Source organism: Paramacrobiotus metropolitanus, unplaced genomic scaffold (assembly GCF_019649055.1).
Source record: "Paramacrobiotus metropolitanus isolate TYO unplaced genomic scaffold, Prichtersi_v1.0 Parri_scaffold0000025, whole genome shotgun sequence".
In the NCBI taxonomy this organism is placed as follows: Eukaryota; Metazoa; Tardigrada; class Eutardigrada; order Parachela; family Macrobiotidae; genus Paramacrobiotus; species Paramacrobiotus metropolitanus.
In genome coordinates, this window is record NW_026570245.1 from 8,155 (window position 1) to 30,000 (window position 21,846).

At 42.0% G+C, this 21,846-nt stretch overlaps 2 protein-coding genes across 2 annotated transcripts; one reads left to right on the forward strand and one right to left on the reverse strand.

Moving 5' to 3' along the window:
- Positions 1-611: 611 nt before the first annotated feature.
- On the reverse strand, positions 612-8,162 carry LOC129587525 (translation initiation factor eIF-2B subunit beta-like). Its single transcript, XM_055481321.1, is given in 14 exon segments — positions 612-1,052; positions 2,633-2,769; positions 3,190-3,249; positions 3,307-3,367; positions 3,700-3,899; positions 3,965-4,061; positions 6,145-6,194; positions 6,261-6,320; positions 6,479-6,599; positions 6,661-6,691; positions 7,210-7,249; positions 7,251-7,299; positions 7,361-7,447; positions 7,838-8,162. Coding segments are annotated over 14 exon segments (1,221 nt in total). The 5' UTR covers positions 7,993-8,162; the 3' UTR covers positions 612-979.
- A 295-nt stretch (positions 8,163-8,457) lies between these two features.
- Positions 8,458-13,418, forward strand: LOC129587543 (aspartate--tRNA ligase, mitochondrial-like). The gene is made up of 5 exons (XM_055481338.1): positions 8,458-9,152; positions 9,868-10,155; positions 10,514-10,734; positions 11,484-12,063; positions 12,741-13,418. Exons 1-5 carry the CDS (start codon positions 8,655-8,657, stop codon positions 13,134-13,136), a joined length of 1,983 nt encoding a protein of 660 aa, XP_055337313.1. The 5' UTR covers positions 8,458-8,654; the 3' UTR covers positions 13,137-13,418.
- Positions 13,419-21,846: the final 8,428 nt, after the last annotated feature.

The following is a 21,846-nucleotide window of genomic DNA, read 5'->3' on the forward strand; positions in this document are numbered from 1 at the left end:
GGCGACAAACAACCGCCGCTGCGTTGAACTCATTTTCTTATAATTTTACTGTATTTTTCTGTTTATATGTATTTCTATTTCCTCCGCTCATTTTTATATGTATTGAGTGTTTATTTCCTTTGTAACCGAATTTATTCAACCGCATTCATAATCACTGAACATATTTAATGATTTATTGAATGGATTTTCTGTTTACTGAATCTGACATTACTGAACCAGATTTTCAATGTGCTGAATTAAGTATAATTTTCTATTTAACACGGTAATACTTGATAACGGAAGTTTCTGATCAATTTTACTACTCTAATTTTGTTACTGAATGAATTTAAATAAGTACGCACTTCGCTACTCGAGTATTTGGTAAATTTTTACTGCATTTACTCATTTTCCAAAGTATATATGCAGTTTCCTTTTTCTCTATTTGCCGAATTTAATTTTTATTTACGGCATATATTCTACGTTTACGAGTTGAACTTTTCTACTTACTGAAATCTGTTTCCTATTTACAAAACTCATGTTTCTTCTGGCTAGATCGCTGCGATTATCCGTGCGGTAGAAACGCGCTTATCGGTCATTACGGAAGTGGTTGGAAAAATTCAGTTTTAACCACATCTTTCATTAATTCTATTTATTCCTGATATATTTTTGAACATTCTCAGCGGCGAAACATTTGTTTTCGGTTAGAAAAATGGCTTCATATAATGTGTAAAAAATATAATGCGCACTACAGATACCACATAAAGCGATATGGGATTTTTCTTAAATTTATTTCGGCGTTAAATTACCTAAGAAAACTTAGTACCGACAGATCAGCTTCACGGCGGGCGCTGTAATATTCTTCCTCAGCAAATGGACGAAGAAAACTTGGTTAAGACACGCAGCACCGGAAGAGGCATTCTGCAGAAAAAGGCGAAACGATGCGGACAGTTCAACAGGTCAGGAAAAAAATCACGGAAGACAGTTTGGTCCGCTGTTGTTTTCACAGTTCTTCGTCGTCGGGATGGTAGAGCTCCGTCAGCAGCCGGTACACGTACGACGGCGCATTGCCTCCGCTGTTTAACAACGCCATTATGCATATTTAATTTTTCGGAGATTTTGAATATACAGGGGTGCCGCGCCAAGTTCGGACAGTTGTATAAAATGAATTTTAAAATAGTTGTATTGATAGTTTTGCTTTTACTTTCTTAACATTGTTTGTGTAACTTTTTATTACGAATCTAGAACTGTCAAAACCAGTACGTTCTGAAATGCCAGTAGCGAGCCAAGCAGGGATTTAGGGGATGGGGTGGTGGTCGGATTTTGGGCGCTTATATCTGTCCCTCTAAACAATTCACCGACAGATATTGTTTCGTGGGTGTTTTGCAGACTATTAAGGGAACCAAAAGGTGTTCGTTACAAGTTGGCAAAAAATCGTGCTCCACCCGTGCCCGCGGTAGCCACGAAATAAGGTGTCTTTCCCATAGACTTGTATGTTACAACGCTCCTTAGGAACAATAGGGTTGCCCAGCGCACATGATGTGGAAACCTCGAATTAATATTTTCCATGCATGACGCATGGATAACATCATACAAATTTGACGTTTTGACTGAAATCAATTGCGCAAGCGGGGAGGTGGTTGAGCCGAACAAGTGGAACAAAAAAACGTCAAAGCTGGAGATTAAAAAAGTTGTAGCTGTTGTTTGAACTACTGGGAACGGAATATCCCGGGCCTGTTGTGAGGATAAAAGAACTCAAATTGACGTTCAGGGTTTCTAGAACAAGATTTTTCCAAAAACATTCACATAAGGCACCCTGCGACTGTACGGCGAGCAAGGCAGAGGAGGTCACCCTCCAGTTTTCGGGTGTCTGCAGTCAGACTGCAAAGGTCACGAACGCCTGATTGAAATCGTCTGGAAGATAGACTGATTTGCAGAAGGACTTAATGACAAACAGTTTAGAGCTATTGCTTTTAGACTACAACATCGACAGAATTTGTTAGCAAATTTTTAAAGGGGCAGAAACAAACAAGTTCGATGGGTCGAACCACTTTTTTCAGGTGGTCTGTTCTAGTTTTTCTTCTACTATAATCCAAAGCACGTTCTCAGTAGGGAAACCTGGAGTGCAAAAGATGTTGGACACACGCAGGGATCATATTAGCATTTGATAAGTTTTTGTTTGGTGGTGGATGATTTATGGGAAATTTTTAGAAAAACTGTCCGAACTTGGCGCGGCACCCCTGTAATATATTATTTTCTGCTGGTATAAAAGACAATAATCTACACATTTATTTTATATTTTCTGACACTTTCAAATAATATTTTTATATGGCCAACATTTTTTAAATTCTCCAAGATATATTTTGTCATACACCATTTTCTTTATGAAAACCAGTTGTACAGTAGATACGTTTCTTATATCCATTTTTTGGACATTTTCTACTCGTATATTTCATCTCTTAAATATTATTTCTTATCGCCCGTTTTAGTAGTGTTTCTACAACACAATATCAAATATTCTTATTAGAATTTCTCGTTGTTTATTTGATTCTTAAATTTGTTTAATTAATTACAGTTAATTATTGTTTAATTAATTTTAGTTATTAACTTTATTCTTAATTTCTTTTAAATATTTTTACGGGTAGATTTGACTGACATGTTGGAGATGAAGAGCGTGACGAGCTCGGGTGGGACGTAGTCGAAGACGGGATTGACCAGGTGGACGGCGGAGAGGATCTCGCCCTCGGAATAGCTCAGCACATCCTCCGGCGTGACGAATTTATTAAAGGCATCCTGCAGCATTCATTGGCTATTTAATCAACATTATTTTCTGAATTAAAAATCACGGGAATTCTCTTTATACTCGTGGGCATTTTTCGCGTTATTTATTTCATGAAAATAATAATGAGAAGAATAAAATATTCAAGATTACATATCCGGCAAGCGGTAGCAGTGTATTTAACTAATCCCTGTTTTCGATATTAATCCGAAAATCAGTTCTGGCGATTTTCTACTTATCACACATCTCTTCCGCTAATTATTATTATTTTTTGCATTAATTATCAGCAATGTTTATAGTTATTTTTTTAAATGTTATGCAATTTTTTGTGAATTTTTATCCCGTAATCAGTTGAATTAATTTAACCCATTTGCGAACACAACTTGCAGAATTTGTAAAACGAAGGAAATCTACAAATAAAAAGCATAATTTACCTGATCATACGTGCAGAGATACTGCGGCGCCAACTTGAACATGGCCGCGCACACCACCAACTGCAAACAATCCCAATTAATCACACCGGAAACAAGCGTCAAGGGAAACGTCCATACCGGGACGGAATAGTGTTTGGCGGCCAAGGCGATCGTGTGGCTACCGCTGACGGCCTTCAGTCTGCAATTCAGCCCCCAAAGTTAACAAATTTCTTTAAAATTCACAACTTATCTTGGAGAATTTCTCAAAAATTAATTCTTTTCATTTTTAATTTCCTTATTTTCTTAAAACAAAATTTAAATCAAATTTATCACAATTATTTCCCTCGGGAACACGAATACTGTGCGGAATATGTATTGTAAAACCATCCGAAAAATGTAAAAATTATTGTAAAAATTATATAAAATTTATCTTTAAAATTTATTGAACAAATATTCACTGCAACGAACTGTTTGGTCGTTTTTATTTGGAAATTCATTGTATTTGGTGTGAGAGAAAATGAGATAACATACCCGCCGTTGGCGAGGACGGTGTGGGTGCCGATGATGACCTTGTTGACGCGGGACATCATGGCGAAGACGGCCGAGTCGGTGATGATGGTGGTGGGGATGGGCGGGGTGTGCTCGGCCAGGCGTTTGGCCATTAAATGCCCGTGGAAGAACGGCGCCGCCTCCGCCACGATCACGTGGAATTTCCGCTTCTTCGCCGCATGCTACCGCCGGAGAACAACATTCTTCGTGCTCGGAAATGCAGCAGTGTGTTGAGAGGACAACAGACCTTGAGAAATTCCTCCACGGTCCGCGATTTGCCGATGGTGAGGATGACTTCGTTGGAGTGGATGTGCTCCAGCGCCTGCGTCGCGATACAGTCCACGCTGTCGCCACAAACAACAACAACAAATCGGCTGATTTATACACGAAATCCCCAATGAGCAATTCTTAAACAAATCCAAGATTCAAGCAAATTTTTCTTTTTACAATTTACTTGCTTTTTATTACCACCATCGTTTCAGAACATTTGACAACCTGATACTCTCGCTAATCCGTTTACATTAAAGGAAGTGGACCGGTAAATGGTACCGCATTCGTGTACATGCACGGAAACTAACACTTCCGCGCATTCCCAAACACTTTTTTTGTTCTGACATTCATGACATTCTGTAGCCATTAGATTTGTATACACTGGCGTGAAAACCGTTTGTTCGCGCAACATCCGGTTGGGAAATATTATCGGTGAAAAAACTTCCAAAAGTTTAAATGCCTTCAGGTGTACCAAAAGTCTCATTATGGGCCAATTTTGCACGTAAATGCATATACCGTATTTATCGAATTAGAAGCCCAGGGTTACAAATATTACAAATGACCCACGGGGTGGGCTCCAATTACGGGCATGGGCTTGTATTTAGGGGCTTCAATTTTCAAACCAGCTTTTGGCATTTTTAATATGGGCTTTACGGTATTTAATTAAGCCCATGGGCCTCTATTTCGGGGGGGGGGGCTTCAATTTTTCAAACCAGCTTTTTGGCATTTTTAATATGGGCTTTACGGTATTTAATTGGCCCATGGGCCTCTATTTCGGGGGGGGGGGGCTTCAATTTTTCAAACCAGCTTTTTGGCATTTTTTAATATGGGCTTTACGGTATTTAATTAAGCCCATGGGCCTCTATTTCGGGGGGGGGGGCTTCAATTTTCAAACCAGCTTTTGGCATTTTTTAATATGGGCTTTACGGTATTTAATTAAGCCCATGGGCCTCTATTTCGGGGGGGGGGCTTCAATTTTTCAAACCAGCTTTTTGGCATTTTTTAATATGGGCTTTACCGTATTTAATTAAGCCCATGGGCCTCTATTTCGATTAATTTTCAAACCAGCTTTTGGCATTTTTAATATGGGCTTTACCGTATTTAATTAAGCCCATGGGCCTCTATTTCGGGGGGGGGGCTTCAATTTTTCAAACCAGCTTTTTGGCATTTTTTAATATGGGCTTTACCGTATTTAATTAAGCCCATGGGCCTCTATTTCGGGGGGGGGGGGGCTTCAATTTTCAAACCAGCTTTTTGGCATTTTTTAATATGGGCTTTACCGTATTTAATTAAGCCCATGGGCCTCTATTTCGGGGGGGGGGGCTTCAATTTTTCAAACCAGCTTTTTGGCATTTTTTAATATGGGCTTTACCGTATTTAATTAAGCCCATGGGCCTCTATTTCGGGGGGGGGGGCTTCAATTTTCAAACCAGCTTTTTGGCATTTTTTAATATGGGCTTTACCGTATTTAATTAAGCCCATGGGCCTCTATTTCGGGGGGGGGGGGGCTTATAACTTTCAAACGACCTTAGGGGTGGGCTCTAATTACGGGGGGCTTGTATTTTGGGGGGGCTTCAAATTCGATAATTACGGTAACCACGTTTTCACACCGACCCACTGTTCTAGCATGTTTCAAAATTCTAAAATGAATTTCAAAAATTTTAAAACTTATTTTAAAATTTGAAAAAAAATCATGGAAATCTGGATCGGTGTAAAAACGATCTTCACGGCCGTGTGCATTTACATGCAAAGTTTGAAGGAGATCGGTCCCTAATGAGACTTTTGGTACACCTGAACGCATTTAAACTTTTTGAAATTTTCTAACAGCCATAACTCCCGACCTGGATGTTGCGCGCATAAACGGTTTTCACGCCCATGTATACAGCTCATCTGGCTACAGAATGTCATAAATCGAAACAAAAATGTGTTTGGGAGTGCGCTAACGTGTAAGCTTCCGTGCATGTACACGAATTCGGTATCATGCACCGGCCTACTTCCCTTAAATCGCTTACTACATTACTCGTATTATTACAATTTATTTCAAAAAACCTAACCAATTTATTCCCATTTTTATTACGCTGTAATAAATTTACTACAATTGACTGCCTGCAGAAATTTTATGGACGTTTTTTTTGCTTATTGTGCAGTTTTTCTGACCTGGTATCCAGTTCCGATAGGAATTCATTGTATGCTTCGATAATCTGAGTCTGTCCAATAAATCAGTGCCGTTCAGATTTCAAAACGTCAACACATGTCGGCAAAACTGTTTTCACCTTCAGTCCGTCAATCTTGCTGGAGAAATCGTCCATTCGGTGGCCGGAAATGAAGAGATTCTACACAAGACATTTTGCTCACGATGACACCGAGATAATCCGTTAAATTATACTATTATGACTACTACGAGGACTTTATCTATTTTTGTTATATTATTATTTATTGTTAATAGCAGTTAATTTATTTTTATTTATTTTCCCAACGAACGGCAACGTACGTGCAGGGATTCCCCGAACTCGGCGTCCTCCGTGGTGCCGCGGTCGGCCGCCTCCCCCGCCACCACCGCCGCGCCCTCGCCGCCGGCGGTGCCGTTACGCAGGGCGGTCGCTTGTGCGGCGCTATCGAAAACCAGGAAAAATTCCCCGCACGTTCAATAAATGCCAGGAACGTATGGCTTACTTGATGTACTCTTCCCGGATGATTTTCAAGGCTAGAAAAAAAACCCATCCATTGATAGTCACCTCCGTTCCCGACGGAAATAAAATTTAACAAAAATAAACAGATAACTTCCATCAACAAATAACCTACTTTTAATCATAATTAAGCAAATTATTAAATTAGTAGTATTTCTTGAAATATAAATGTAACTTAATATTATATGTAACCCAAATTCTTCGGTAACTCATAAACGATAAACGAAACACATAAATAAATAAGCGCATAAAACAAGTAGCCAATTCTTAAATAACCACCATGATCAAGCGTAATAATAAATATTTCCCGGTAATTTATTAAATTAATTATTTCAATTAACCACGGGGATATCTTTGAACATAAATAAATTACAATTAATTATTATGAACAGAAAAAAAAAACAGAAAATAAACAACATAATTCAAAATAACCAAAACCGAAGCTACTTTGTGGTAGAAAAATTATAAAATAATTGCACCGATTAACAACAGAAGAAGAAAAATGTATTAATATTTTTAATAAAACAACGCTTACTGCGTCGGACCACGTTGCCGATGACGGTCTCCGGAGGGCATGGTCTTGATGATGCGACGGCCTTCGCGGCGAATGACGTGCATTAGCTCCCTTAAACAAAAGCTAACCATCGTAATGAGCGACTTCCAGCACAGGCCTTATTTGTTTTCACCTGGCGTTGTTCCAGCGCACGGTGGCGACGATTTTCCGGAAGATCAACGCGGCTTCTTGAGCCGTCGCGTACGAACCGTATCGCTGACTGAAAAATACCAATTAAATCCTAACTGAAATCCGCACGAAGCCAAGCTACCGTAAATAATTATTCTAAAAATTTCCGCAAATGCTACAATATTTATAAAATAAAAACTGAGGCACATTCTGAGTAATTCCCGAAATATTCCTCTATTTAATTCTAATTTACCACCTTTTTATAAATAAACATAAGAAAATAAATTAAAAATAAAAGTCATTTAAAAAATTTAAAAATAAAAATTTAAAAATAAAAAGAATACTACAAATAAATATCAGGAAATTAAAAGGTGGAAATAAAAAAAAGAAGAAAAAAGTAAAAAACTCCATATTCGAATTCGGATCAAATTCCGTTTCGTTGCGAATCTGTGTTCAACGTCACGAAAACGCCAATACTGACCTGTATTTCAGCTTGTTGATGAAATTGTCCACGGTTTCCTGCAGCGTTTCGCCCAGCTGCGGGCCATCCGCGGCGGCATATCCCGAGGAACTGGCTGGAGGTCGCGGATGCTGCACGAGCGACGCTGGATACGCGAACGCTGCGTCGGCCATCATTCGCCACACACACTCACTCTCCGCAACGCCAACCGCGAAAATATCCTAGTCTGCAGATGGACGTGTTGTATAACTACAATGGCTCAAGAATAAACGATCAACGCATCATACTTTAAAATTTATTCCAGTATCAAAACCAAATCAAGCAATCAAATTATTTTATGAAAACGCCAGCAATATGTTTTCGTTTTACATCATTCACGTTGATTCACGAAAATGCCGTGCGTTGGTGGAACCAGTTGCTCAATTCCAATTCCACTTCCGTTTCCATTACATCAGCACGGCATCCATCTGCCACTCCAATGGAATTCTTTCAGAATTGGAATATCGCTGATTGGTGCCCATTTCCATTTCCGTTTCCACTGATCAGTACGGTGGTAATCACTAATCACCCAATTCCAAATGGAATTATTTTCTAATGTAATCCGAGCAAAATTTTCCTGTCCGTGTTTTGCCGTTAGCGGTTTGAATTTGTAGTTTGATTTCTTCCTTTCCCGACTTCTCACTGACTTTTACCAAAAACTTTCATCGAAGTTTTGCAAATCTCTGATGGTTAAAAATTCTCCATGGATTTCTGATATTGTTACTGGGGAAGTAAGGTTTGCTCTGTGAGAGAAACGCAGCAGAAACGGCTCTTCAATGACGCCGCTGGCGCGCTGCCTATGTCGTCAGCGCATCCTGCGTCCTTCCCCTTTCCCGGCGCCCCTCGCCACCCGCTCCCTCCACCCCCACCCCCAACCTACCGAACCCCGCCCCGATTATCCCCCACCGTGCCCTACAACCGCTACGGCGCCGCTTTCCGCTCGCACCTGTGCGGGCGCGTCAACCTCACGGATGTGGACGCCCAGCGCAGTATCTCCGTCTGCGGCTGGCTGCACAAGAAGCGCATGGACCACCGTTTCTGGCTGCTGCGCGACTGGAGCGGCACGCTGCAGGTGACGCTGGACGACCGGCAGCGAACGGAGTGGGCGGCGTGGCTGGGGGAGGTGGCGCTGGAGAGTGTGCTGCGCGTCAGCGGGGTGCCGCAACGGCGCCCGCCCGGGCAAGCCAATCCGCGGATGGCCACCGGGCAGCTGGAGCTGCGGGTGGAGCAGATGCAGGTGCTGAATCCGGCCGCGGCACGGCTGCCCTTCACGTGCGCGCAGTGGGAAGCGGCCGAGGCAAGTTGCGGAATTTTCGCGTTTTTTTCATTTTTTTTCGAGTTATTTTTCTTTTATTTTGTAATAAGTAATTTTATATTTTCTTTGTACGGTATTTTCAAATTAGTTTTCTTTGTTTTTATGTTTATTTCATATCCATATTATTTGCATTTATTTTGCATTTGTTTTGATTTAATTTCTACCTGAGCTTTAAATTTATTTCTCATTTTGTATGTATTTGTTCTTCGTTTTATTTGTGTTGATTTTGCGTTTTATTCGATTTATTTGTCATTTTATTTTGCAGTACAGTACTTTGCATTTATTTTGCATTTTTCTGTGTGTGGTTTAAATTTGTGAGCACTGTTTAAATTTGTTATTTGTATTATTTTCGATTTGGTTGAACTTTGTATGAATTTTATTTTTTTTTTGCCATCGAGTTTTTGTTTGTCGAGATTTATTTTAATTCGTTTCTGCAGTATTTTTCTGTTAATTTCATGTTATTTTTAATATAATTAATTTGTGTTTTACCTCTAATTTCATTGTATTGTACTTATTTTCATATTTATGTGCTTTTTTGTGTGTGTGTGAATTTTTTAATGTGTTTATTTTGTATCTGTGTTCATTTTTTATGTGTCGAGTTTTTCATTTGATTTCAATTTATGTTTTATTTAATTCGGCAGCATTTTCCCTAAAACAAATTAATAAATTTTAAAAATTAAACTGAATTTTTGCGCAGGTGGGTGAGCCGGTGCGGATGCAGTACCGCTACCTGGATCTGCGGCGCGCCGTCATGCAGCGCAACCTGCGTCTGCGCTCCTGGCTGCTGCAGCGTATGCGCCGCTTTTTACACGACCACGCCGGCTTCGTCGACGTGGACACGCCCTATTTATTCCGCGCCACGCCCGGCGGCGCCCAGGAATTCCCCGTGGCCAGCCAGCTGCCGGGGAAATTCTACTCCCTGGCGCAGAGTCCGCAGCAGTTCAAGCAGCTCCTCATGGTCGCCGGCGTCGATCGCTACTTCCAGGTGAGGGCCGACATTCACACCATTTTTTGCCGTTTTTTTTGAAGTTAAAAGAAAAATGATTTTATAAAGACTGATAAATTTTTTTAATTAATTTTCCGAATATTTTTAATAAATTTTTTAAAAACTACATTTATTTTTCATCCGTTTCCAACGCTCCAGCACCGTTTGAATCAGGAATCACCTTGATCGGTAACGAAATGGAATTTATTGTTTTTTTGAATATTTTTTTCCTGCTGTTAAATAAAGAAATTAAACGAACTAAGAATTTTTTGCTGCTGTATCGTTATTTCCACATGGTTATGTTCATAAAAAAAATGGGGAAAAATTGCGAAATAAAATGACAGAAAAATCATTGTAGGTAGCGCGCTGCTTCCGCGACGAGAGCAACAACCCGGAGAAGCAGCCCGAGTTCACGCAGCTGGACGTGGAGATGTCGTTCGTGGGGATGGAAGATGTGCTGGCGCTGGTGGAGGATTTATTGCGCTTTTCCTGGCCGGCGCCGGAAATTCTGGCCGAGGCGGCGAATTTCCCCTGGACCGACCGCGATGCGCTGCCACCGCCGGCCTTTCCTTTTCCCAGGTCAGCAAATTTATTTCTCCACTGCAGCAAACCATTTGTCAGAAATTATAGAAGAATTATGGGTAAAAAATGTCAGTTATTACAACTATGGAATATTTATGTGGTGTAGAACAAACATAAGAATTTTTACAAAGGAAAAAATTTGAAATTTCTTTGTAAACAAATTTAAGAAAGAAAATGTAATTTATACAGATAAATATCTGTGAAATTAAAAAAAAAAACGGAGCAAAATCGAAGTTAGCGAAAAATCTACTTCAGAAGAATGTAAGCAAAATCGCCCGCTGCACATATAAAAAATTAATTAATTTAACTCATTTTGTTAAGCGGATGGATTCCATTCAAAATGTTTTTGACTTGCAATTTAGCAAATTGGAATTTTGCTTTTAAAAAAATTCATTTATGCAGAAAAATGCCTGAACAATTTGAATTAAATTAAAATCAAACCAAATAATCTGCATTGAATTTTCCATGGGTTTAAAAATTCTGGAATTTTTTTAAAAAAATGTATAAATTTAGAAAATAAAGTAACATGATTAAAAGAGCAAAAATAAATTGCCTGCATTAATTACAGCGTGTGAATTTTAAAAAGGCGGCTAAATATGGAAAAATAAAATATGGAAAATTCAAAAATTTGGAAAAATACGAAAAAATAAAATGTGGAAAACTTAAAAAATTAAGTAGAGAAAAACTCAAAAATATAATATAGAAAATTCAAATAAAATATGGAAAAATTCCAAAAAATTGTTTAGAATGTCCTACAAGGACGCGATGACCTCCTACGGCACGGATAAACCCGACACCCGCTTCGCCTGGCACATCCGCGACATCACCCCCTGGGCACGCGACTACCGTCTCTTCGGGAACACCCCCCTGCACCCCGGGTCCACCGTCCGCGCCTTCGTCGCCCCGGGCGCCGCGCCCCTCTGCAAAAAGGCTTTTAAGGACGCCCTGGACACCCTCGTGAAACGGGAATACCCCGGGGTGCTGCTCAGCTTCCTCACGCTCAAACCCGACGGCTCGCTGTCCCGGGCGGCCCTCCCGCGGGAGGCGGCGGCCCAGCTGCACTCCCTGGTGGGCGGGATCCAGGGGGAGGATCTGGTGGTCGTTTGCGGTGGACCGGAGGAGCGCTGCTTGAAAGCCCTCGGGCGGTTACGGCTGGAGACGGCGGATTATGTGGAGAAAAACGGGAAGAGTGTCCGGGAGGATGCGTTTAAGTTCCTGTGGGTGGTGGATTTTCCGTTGTTCGCGCGGGCGGAGGAGGGGAGCGGGTGGGAGACGGTGCATCATCCGTTCACGGCGCCGCATCCCGAGGATGCGCATCTCCTGCAGGTGCGTTCCCGAAATTGAGATTTTTAGCGGAATATATTTTAAATTAATTTTTTTTAAATCGTTGTAATTTTTTTAAAATTTTTCTTATATGCGAGCGCTTCCCTGCGTCATTTCGGAAAATATTGTTTGTTGTTTTACTGGATAATTTAGGGGACTAAGTGATAAAATGTATGCATTTGATTTTATATTGATTTAGGAAGTTTTTCGAATATTCTGAATATTGTTTTATTTTTGAGGAATTTTTCTGTATAATTTTTTATTTTCATTTGCTGGTTTGCATGCTGTGTTCCGCCTAGCAAGGAACATTTTTTACTTACCCGTTCCACTGCCGGATTAGAAGAATTCCGTGGTAAAAAGCCCCGCAGGGAATTTAATATTGCTTTTGCAGCAGTTTTTTTTAAATCGCGATTATTTCTAGGAAATTTTCTGTATTATTCAGAATGTGTCCATTAATAATTGTTTTGTTTTTTTTAATTTTGCAAGTTTAATTTTTTATTTGCTGATTTGGAATTTACACCTTGCTTAACAGAAAGGTTATGGTTAATGTATTAAAAACCGGTTTGGACCGGCTGATTAGAATAATCACGGTTGCAAAAATGAACCTAAGAAACCTAAGGAACATTAATTTGTGCTTTCTTCAATAAAAAAATCCGCTTATCGACGGGTTTGTCTTGTAGGCCGGCGGGGATTTAAGCCGGATCCGCGGGCAGCACTACGACCTGGTGCTGAACGGCGCGGAGGTGGCCGGGGGCTCCATCCGGCTGGAGCGGGCCGCCGAGCAGCGCCACGTCCTGCAGCTGCTGCAGATCAACCCGGCGGACGTCGGGCATCTGCTGGCCGGCCTGGACAGCGGCTGCCCGCCCCACGGCGGCATCGCCCTGGGACTGGACCGGTTGGTATGCCTCCTGGCCCGCGCGAAGTCCATCCGCGACGTCATCGCCTTCCCCAAGACCGCGCAGGGCCGGGATCTCATGGCCGAGGCGCCCTGCAGTCTCCCGGGCAAAACCCTGCAGCTGTACCATCTGGCGGTGACGGCCAACACGGCCCCTGACCGCTCCCATGACGGAGGATGACGAATCCAGTTGGACGTTTCGTTTCTTAGTTGACGGTGTTCCAAGCTGTTGTTTTGTTGCGGTTTTCAGGGACTGGTTGACAGAATTGGACGTAAATGGAGACCGAAGATCCGCTGGTCATTGTACAAACGAGTTCTACCAACCCGGAATGCCAGCATTAAATAAAATCGATGTGATGTGTATACGAGTATGGACTATGTACGGCTCACTTAGTTCACAAATAAAACAACAAAATACGGTTGTAAACGGCTATGACAAGAATAGTTCCTCTAATTTCTCCTGATCCGGTATACAGAGTGTATTGTGCCCATCACGTACAGTAGGACCCGTTGTGCCCATTGTGCCCATTCTCGAGGCTTAGACCCGTTGTGAAAAGAAGTGAAATGAAATGGTGAAATAAAGTGAAATGAAATGAAACGTGAAATAAAAAATATACTGTTAGCCGCTAGATGAAATGGCACTACTTTTAGATCCGACCGCTGCCTGCCTCCGGCCGGACAGCGCGCTTTATGCGTCGCACAGAGCGGTGCCTCTTTGAATTTTGTATGGAGATCCGCTGCCGGAAAAAATCTTTCGCGCGTAATCGTCCGGTAGCGGCCGCGATGCCCGCATATGGTGTCCGATTTTATTGACCACCTTCTGAACTCCGTCGCCCCAGGGTCCGTATATTTTAAAAGCCGCGGGGATAAAGTTATACCGTGGCTGAAGCGGCACATGGACAATTTGTTGAACACCGAGACTTTGCTGACGACCTTCTGAATTCTGATGGCCGAAAAAATCAACTCCCGAAGCCCACTAAAAACCCAAGAAAATCTAAGATAACTCAACTTAAGATAACCTAAGATAAGTCCAAGATAACCTATGAAAAACCTAAAAAAACATGAACCTAAGCCTAACGCGACCAAAAAATTCACAACCGAGAATCCAAAAAGAACCCCGGACTTAATAAAACACCAAGAAATCTGACAATGTTAATCATCAACATATGTCGGTCAGCAACATTGTCGTGAAGCATAACGGAGATCCATAAACTGATGTCCTACCGCGTCGGTCTATCCCCTAAAGAGGAAAAGATGGAAATTATGTAAGGGAAATTAGGAAAAGATGGAAAGTAGGTAAGTGCTGCTGTATCGCACAATTCATAGACCAGTTAGTGAGCTGTACCCATGGTACGAATGACGATGCTGATGAAACGCAACAGACTCGCATTCGGATTGTCCAACGGAAACCAACAAGTATATTCAAAACTTCTCCGCATTTTATTCACAATCAATCCAACTTTCCAAGTCTCGCGTTCCGGAAGGAGTATTGCAGTAAATATCTCCCGGTGTTGGCTGCCATGGACAATGCAGGAGAGAGCTGCTGGCCCTGTCATGCAGTATCCACGACAGCCAACAGAGACGCTGGTCTTGGCTGGCGGTCAGCTGCACCGGTTCCGCGTGATCAGCGTGATGACAGTGCGGAGGTCGCGGGTGTAGACGGGGTTCCATGGGGGCTGTCATAAAATTTATCTGACGTCACGAAGAGCGTACGTCACGCTTTTCCAATTCCACAATCCCAATACCATTTCGCAGTGGTACTGGCGCTGGCGCTCGTGCAATTACTATGCGAACCTGTACATCAGGTACCCGGATTTGCACCGTTATCACGATGCAGAAGCGGGGATCCGATGTTAAGGTTCGAAAAGTACATATAGTGAAATCACTCAAAACTCGTGTTTTAAGACGTTATTCGATGCGCTGAGATACGTATGTGAAAACGTTCTGCGTGGGGCCATTGCCATTGGATCGACGCGTCATCGAACTGCGCCTGCATGGGCGTGAAATTTACCATCGCTAAAAATTTGTGATTTACTCCCGAAATTAATTAAGGGATTTGGCCCGGTACATAGTACCAAATTTGTATACATCCACGGCAACTTTCGCTGTCGCGCACTCCCACACACTTTTTTGCATTGCTTTATGATGTTTTATAGCCAAAGGATTCGCATACATAGGCGAATAAACCGTTTGTGCGCGCAACATCCGGTTCGGGAGTTATTAGTGAAACAAAATTCCAAAAGGTTAAACGCACGGAGGTGTACCAAAGTCTCATTATGAACCTATGCTCTTCAAATTTTGCACGGAAACGCACGTTACTATGTATGAAGATCGTTTTCGTACCAAACCAGCTTTCTACCATTTTTTTTTAAATTTTGAATTAATTTTTAAAATTTTTGAAATTTATTTTAAAATTTGAAAAAAATAGTAGAAAGCTGGTTTGGTACCAAAACGATCTTTACAATAATGTGCGTTTTCGTGCAAAATTTGAAGAGCATCGGTTCATAATGAGACTTTTGGTACACCTCCGCGCGTTTAACCTTTTGGAATTTTATTTCATTAACAACTCCCGAACCGGATGTTGCGCGCAAACGGATTTCACGCCTACGTATACAAATCCTTTGGATACAAAATGTCATAGAGCAATGCAAAAAAGTGTTTAGGAGTGCGTGACAGCGAAAGTTCCCGTGTATGTACCCGAATTTGGTACTATGTACCGGGCCAAATCCCTTAAGGAATTAACTATGAAATCGGAATATAATCTGGAAAGTAATCCGGAGAATTGGTGATATACTGTACGAGTACTACTCGTACTAATATCATTTTGAAAGTTAAGACTTTGATTACAGAGTAATTAATAAATTAGAGAACACGCGAAAAGCAATTATAAATGGAGAAAATTAAGAAGATATTAAGAAAAACAGCGGAAAGTTTGGTCATTTAAACGGATAACTATTTGGAACAGGTTCGACGTTATTTTGGAAATTATTTAAAAATACATACAATAAATTAGTTGTTTAGAAAGTACTAGTAACTGGGAAATTAACTTCCGAAGGAATATGTGAAAGGCAGAAGAGACTACGACTAAAGTTCCTTTAGTCGTATTCTCTTAAATATATTTTTTTATTCGGCATGCAGCAGCCACCGCCCATTGGTTCTGTACTGCATATATGTATATCCACAAATACAGGTTCTTCTGTGTTTTTCTTCTTTCTGTTGACCTTTTTCGGCAGCAGCAGTTGAGCAATGTGCAATTGGCAGAAAACATTAAGAACTGCTCACACCATAATAATTCTAATTCCATCCATAGAAACAGCTTGGCACTGAAACTTGCAAAAACAAATTAAACAACATCGCACTTCAGCCGAAGTTTTTCTGCGGCAGAACCACTACATTTGGAACGCACGAAGCAGTACTCTGTAACTTACAGAGTGTAAGCCAAGAGACACTACACAGGGCACTATGCCACATGGAAATCCCCACTGAACCAGCATATACCATAGGCGTATACCGGACATCTATCCCTGCTGTTCGTTTTCAACCAAGTGTGAACCCAGCCACAGTGAAACACCATTGCACCACCACCGAAATATTGCCCATTATATTAGGAGTACATTCATGTGCGAGCCGACATCCCGGTTAAATCTTGTCTGATGCAGATCAAGCAGATTAATGTTTTCTAAGCAGTTTACCATATTATTGTGGCTTATTGCTCGGTCCAGTGACATGCTTACCATGAGCGTAACATTGACGGCAGACCGTTTTCGAAAGCTAGCCAAGCTGTTGTTCCTAATCCAGACTTCAGTTTTGTTCTTATTTACTAACGTACGGAACGATTTAATTAAATTAGACATGCGATCTGGCCCCATGAAGATATGATATTCCCCGATATTTGGTAATCGTAAAAATATCTGCTTCGTGACTGACTTCGCATCTTCCTCCATCCTGCACAGTCTATTTCTCGCTAAAAGCGCTTAATAAGAAGTTCGCGTTCAGATGCTATAAGAGCAATTTTTTAGTTTGCCACACTTCCGTGCCCTGGCGTCGTGGTGCATGTTACATCATGGACTCATGGTTGGCCAATATTCATTATTCACAGTCAGCCACTTTTTACGACAATCCAGCGGTCGGTTGATGTGGCTTTGATACAGCAGGCGGCAGGATAAATTAATCAGCTGCTTGCAAAACGGCATTGGCAGTGCAGTGGAATGAATTCAACTGCAACGGCACGCATTCGGTTGAACAATTGGATCTGTCTCCTGAACCCTTACAAACGTTACAGCACACTTTTATTACAGTTACACTGACGCATACACACAATTGCCCATTAATTTTGCATACTGCAGTGTAAAACGTAAACGGGCCGCACACAAACACACAAGTAGAGGAGTCACATGTCGATACTCGTATGCATGTACGAGTACTCGTATGTACATACACCGTGCCTCGTTTAAAAGATCGGAGCCGCAGATTGGAAATTATTGTAATCCCGGCATTCCTTCAACCAGTGCTGGTACGAATACCTGATGCTGCAAACTGGATCATTGCGGATCATCAGTATGGATTAATCCTTCGCTCCGCAGGATTTCATCCGCTAACCGTCAACAACGTCCACCGTCTGTTGAGTGTCCATCTAAAAGCGTCCATGGAGCCGCTTCTGTTTACTAACAGCACCTTCACCGGAACTGGTCAAGCCAGCGGCAGCTTCACCTCACCGCTGGCTTGACCAGTTCCGGCGAAGGATGAAAGTGGATCGGCCAACGGCTGGATATTACCATGATCAAGAAACAGCTGCCCGGTGACTACAAGCCTGTCGACAAATTGAGCATGTAAAAGTACAGGTGGAGCGATATTAGCGCGAAGTTAGCGCTTGAATAATGGCCACTGCACTACGGTTATCGCACTGCGTAACTACGCTTCCCAGTTAGCTTCTCCCTTACTGCACCCGTGCACCAACCGTTTTCTAGCCAAGGCAGTTACAATTATTCTGACGAGGCGCATACCCCAACTCTTGATTCTCTGATCAACCTGTGCTTGGTGTCGTTAGATTCCTTAGAATTTTAGCAATCTTTTCCAAAAATCAACTTTTCCCCAGCTAAAGAACTGGGATTTAGAGATCTCTGAAAACCCATCGCACACATGATGGCTGACTTTGCAAAGAACGTCAGCAGACGCTGTTCCGACCGCAATACGATCTACGGCGTCCATTTACGGATGCGTGCTTACGCAACCGTCTTTTATGGAGATTACAAACTGCAGTGTTTGTCGATAGCTATCGCACCTTTTTACCCCATTGCGCGCACTAGCAATGACTGGCTGCATCGGCATCAATGCAACCGTGGACGATGGCGCGCGCGATAGGGCAAAAAGCCGAAACATCTATCGAGAAGCGCAATACAGAATCAACAGATTTGTAGCGAGACTAGTCGCAGGTACTGCGCACAAATGCGTATGGCGTATGCTGACGTGATGATCGAAGTCAGCCATCATGTATGCGCTAGTTTCTCAGAGATTTCTAAATCCCGGTTCTTTAGCTGGGGAAAAGTTGATTTTTGGAAAAGATTGCTTAATTTCTGCGGATTCTAACGATACCAAGCACATGTTGATCAGAGAATCAAGAGTTCGGGTATGCGCCTCGTGAATAGAATATCTGGCGTGCACCCAAGCCACCAGCCAGCAAAATGCGTGTTAGAAGATATAGCGCTAGTTTACCGTCAGCTCCGAATCGGTCCGGTTTTCGACCGGTCCGCGGTTCGGCTTGTAATCGGTTCGGTTTTCAGTCGGTTTGAACCGGACTGGAGCCGATTGTCCCCTTTCTTTGGTTTATTTTTCCCCACCCTCTTTTATTTATTCATGACATTTTATTTTATGGTATTTACAAGTGAAAATATAAATTATCAGGACCATTGGAGGCAGGACAGTTGTGCTTCTTACATAAATGATCCCAACGCGGATCAGAGAGAGGCTCAAAATCTCTAAGTTTACAGTTGCAGTAATAACACTGAACACAATCTTGTGTGCCAAAATGAAAAAATCCATCTCCAGCTAGTTCCATGGGTGAGGGTTTCAGATGTGGCCATCCTTTGAACGATTCCAAACGTGACTCTAAAGTGTCGTAGTTGCCGAAATCATCTATTTCGCGATTGGTTAGGGTGTTGCTGGCGTGTTCGGCAAGTTTATCGGCGAGCGTAATGCTGTTCTTGTATCCATCACACAGTTGTAGCCATGCCTGCGGTATACTTTTGAGACCGTGCCAAGCTCCGGCAATAGCACCCGCCAAGGTTGCAATTCCGTCAGTGCATCCACCAACCCGTATTGTAAGCGCCATGGTCGCTTCAAAAGCATTTTCAGGCGCCAGACTGGTTCCTTTTAGTACGCAGTAAATAGCCATAGGTACTGCTTCTAGTCCCGCGGAATCATTACCAAGGGCTTTCACCACGATATTTGTTTCTTGCGACAGCAGCGTTTTTAAAATGAACTAGTTTTGGTTGATACAGCTGAAGGTTAATGCCTGAGTCACACAGCGTGATTAGCATGTCCAGAAACTGTTCTGGAGTAAAGTAGGGGTATTGTAGGGCTACGGCAATAGCGTAGGCTTGAAGTTCACATGCTCCGTAAGCTTCCATTGCGGGATGTGTGAGTTCGGCAACGCTACGTACGTTGCGGATCATCAGCTCTGTCTGATGTCTAAAGTAAAGTGGGTACGCTGGAATCCACGCAGCTGGGCCGTATCCTTTGAGGAACGTTTTCGGTACAATGTTTTTCGGTAATGTGTCAAAGGTGTTGTAATTGCTCCACTTCCAGTGATGTATTATATCCTTAAGCTTCCCAAAAGCCGAGCGTATGACGGGATGTGCGCTGTAATAAGCTTCAACGCACGCTCGAGCGGCAGACACTGCATCATAACCCCCATCATCCAGCAATGCATTACCCAGCGCGTTTGTTAAGACGGTCTTCTCACGATAAGAGCGGTAGTCTCGTGTATCAACGAACAACTGCGCAACCTTGTGAACAATGCCATGATACGCCTTCAAGGGAACGCATAAGCATTCCCCCAGCATACCCCCAACTAAGCAACCACGAAATTGGTCCTTCTCCATTTTCCTTGCGAATGATAGATTTTCCAGTGCAACTCGAGTTTAAATATTCTATAGAATAAAGTTACTTTATTTACAACCAATCACCGCTCTCATTTCTAAAACATTTTTGAGTTTCCAAGCTACGTCACGTACGGTTTAGCCAATCGATAGGAGCTTACAGTATATAAGGGCGTAGCTATTTTTCGATTTTTCAGCCAATCATAGATGAAATAAAGTGTTTTTTTGTTTTGAATGACGTAAGTGTGAAAAAGGCGGAGTCTGATCGGAATTTACGACCAATGGGGTAAGCGGTTGGTTTTCTCAGACACAGCTGGTGAGTATAAAAGCGACGCGACTGGCCTTTTCCAAATCAGTCTGAAAAAAAGTTGAGAGCAAGTTTTTGCCATATCTCAACAGAAATGGATTTCGCACGCATTTTAGATGTTGTTGGTGATCATGATGGCTACACTGTGTACAAAGTCAATAGTGTGGTTAGCCTGTTCTGGAATGCTAAAGAAGTACGGGCATTTCTTGTGTTCGAAGCAAATGCGGATGCTGAGGGCTTGCGTAAAGCATGGAATAAAGGAATCCGATTCGGATACAATGAAATCACTGAATTGCTAAAGATCCTGAAGAGTGGACATTTGAAAGATTCGCTGGATAACGCAGCATCTGAAGGCAAACAGGAGAAAATGAAATTCGATGGCCCCGCTTGCCTGGAATTGACTTTGAAGGTGCACGAAAAGTACGGGCGCACAATCAGGTTTTCTCAGCCCGGGCGCTCTGTTCAGCTACCATACATGGGATTCATCGATGTGGCTCGAATCTTGGACGATAGCTTTAAAGCGCAATCTCTTATTGTTTAGCCGCTCTTCTCATGTTTTGTAACACTATAAAAATGTTGCTGTTGTTATTTTTGTTTGTTTTTTATTAGTCCCTTTTGTTATGAGAAAAAAAAGGCTGAAAAACGCCATTATTTGCGACAGTCTCAGCAGTGAAGTATATAAAGCCTTCTTGCTGACACTGTTGCAAGTAATGCGTTCAGTCATGGATATCCACAACATTATTCTGGCGGTACAGCTCAACGAGAAAGTTGATCTGCAGCATGTTTTAGAAGTTTTCGGGGAACATGCTACGAAGGTGAAAAATTTCAACGCAGTTAACATCAGACTTGTAGACCAGTCACATACATTCTGCCAGATCTTCCAGAATGGTAAGGTAATCGTAATAGGTGGCAAGTCCATAGAAGAATCAAATGGGCTATTAGAACAGTATTTGAGAATGTTGAGGGTAAACTGCATCGACGTGACTATTAAGGAGCGCTTTGTGGCAAATATAGTCTGTACGTATGCTTACAGTGAAATAATAAATTTAAATAAGCTGTATAGCCAGATTTTGAAAGAAAAGCCAACGGGTGTCGCATTTTTCTATGAACCTGAGCTTTTTCCAGCGATCAAACTGCGGTTTCCGTTATTGAAAACTACCGTAAACGTTTTCCATACTGGAAAGTGTGTGGTTCTCGGAGCGAGATCACTGTTGCAGATTCAACGCACAATTGAACAGATTAAAACCTCCTTGAAAAGTATACCACTACGGTGTGGAAAAGTGAAAAAATCTGATCGTTTCAAAAGCAACATTTGAGAGTTTTTGCAATTGAGTGCATTGTGAAGTGGCCGATAGTTAGCAGCACAAATCAGGAGAAATTAAAAATGGAAAAACTGAGTTTTGATTTCCGCTTTAAAACTCCCTGCGCGATATATATTTCTGGTCCAACTATGTCAGGAAAATCGACTTTTACAATGAAACTCTTGC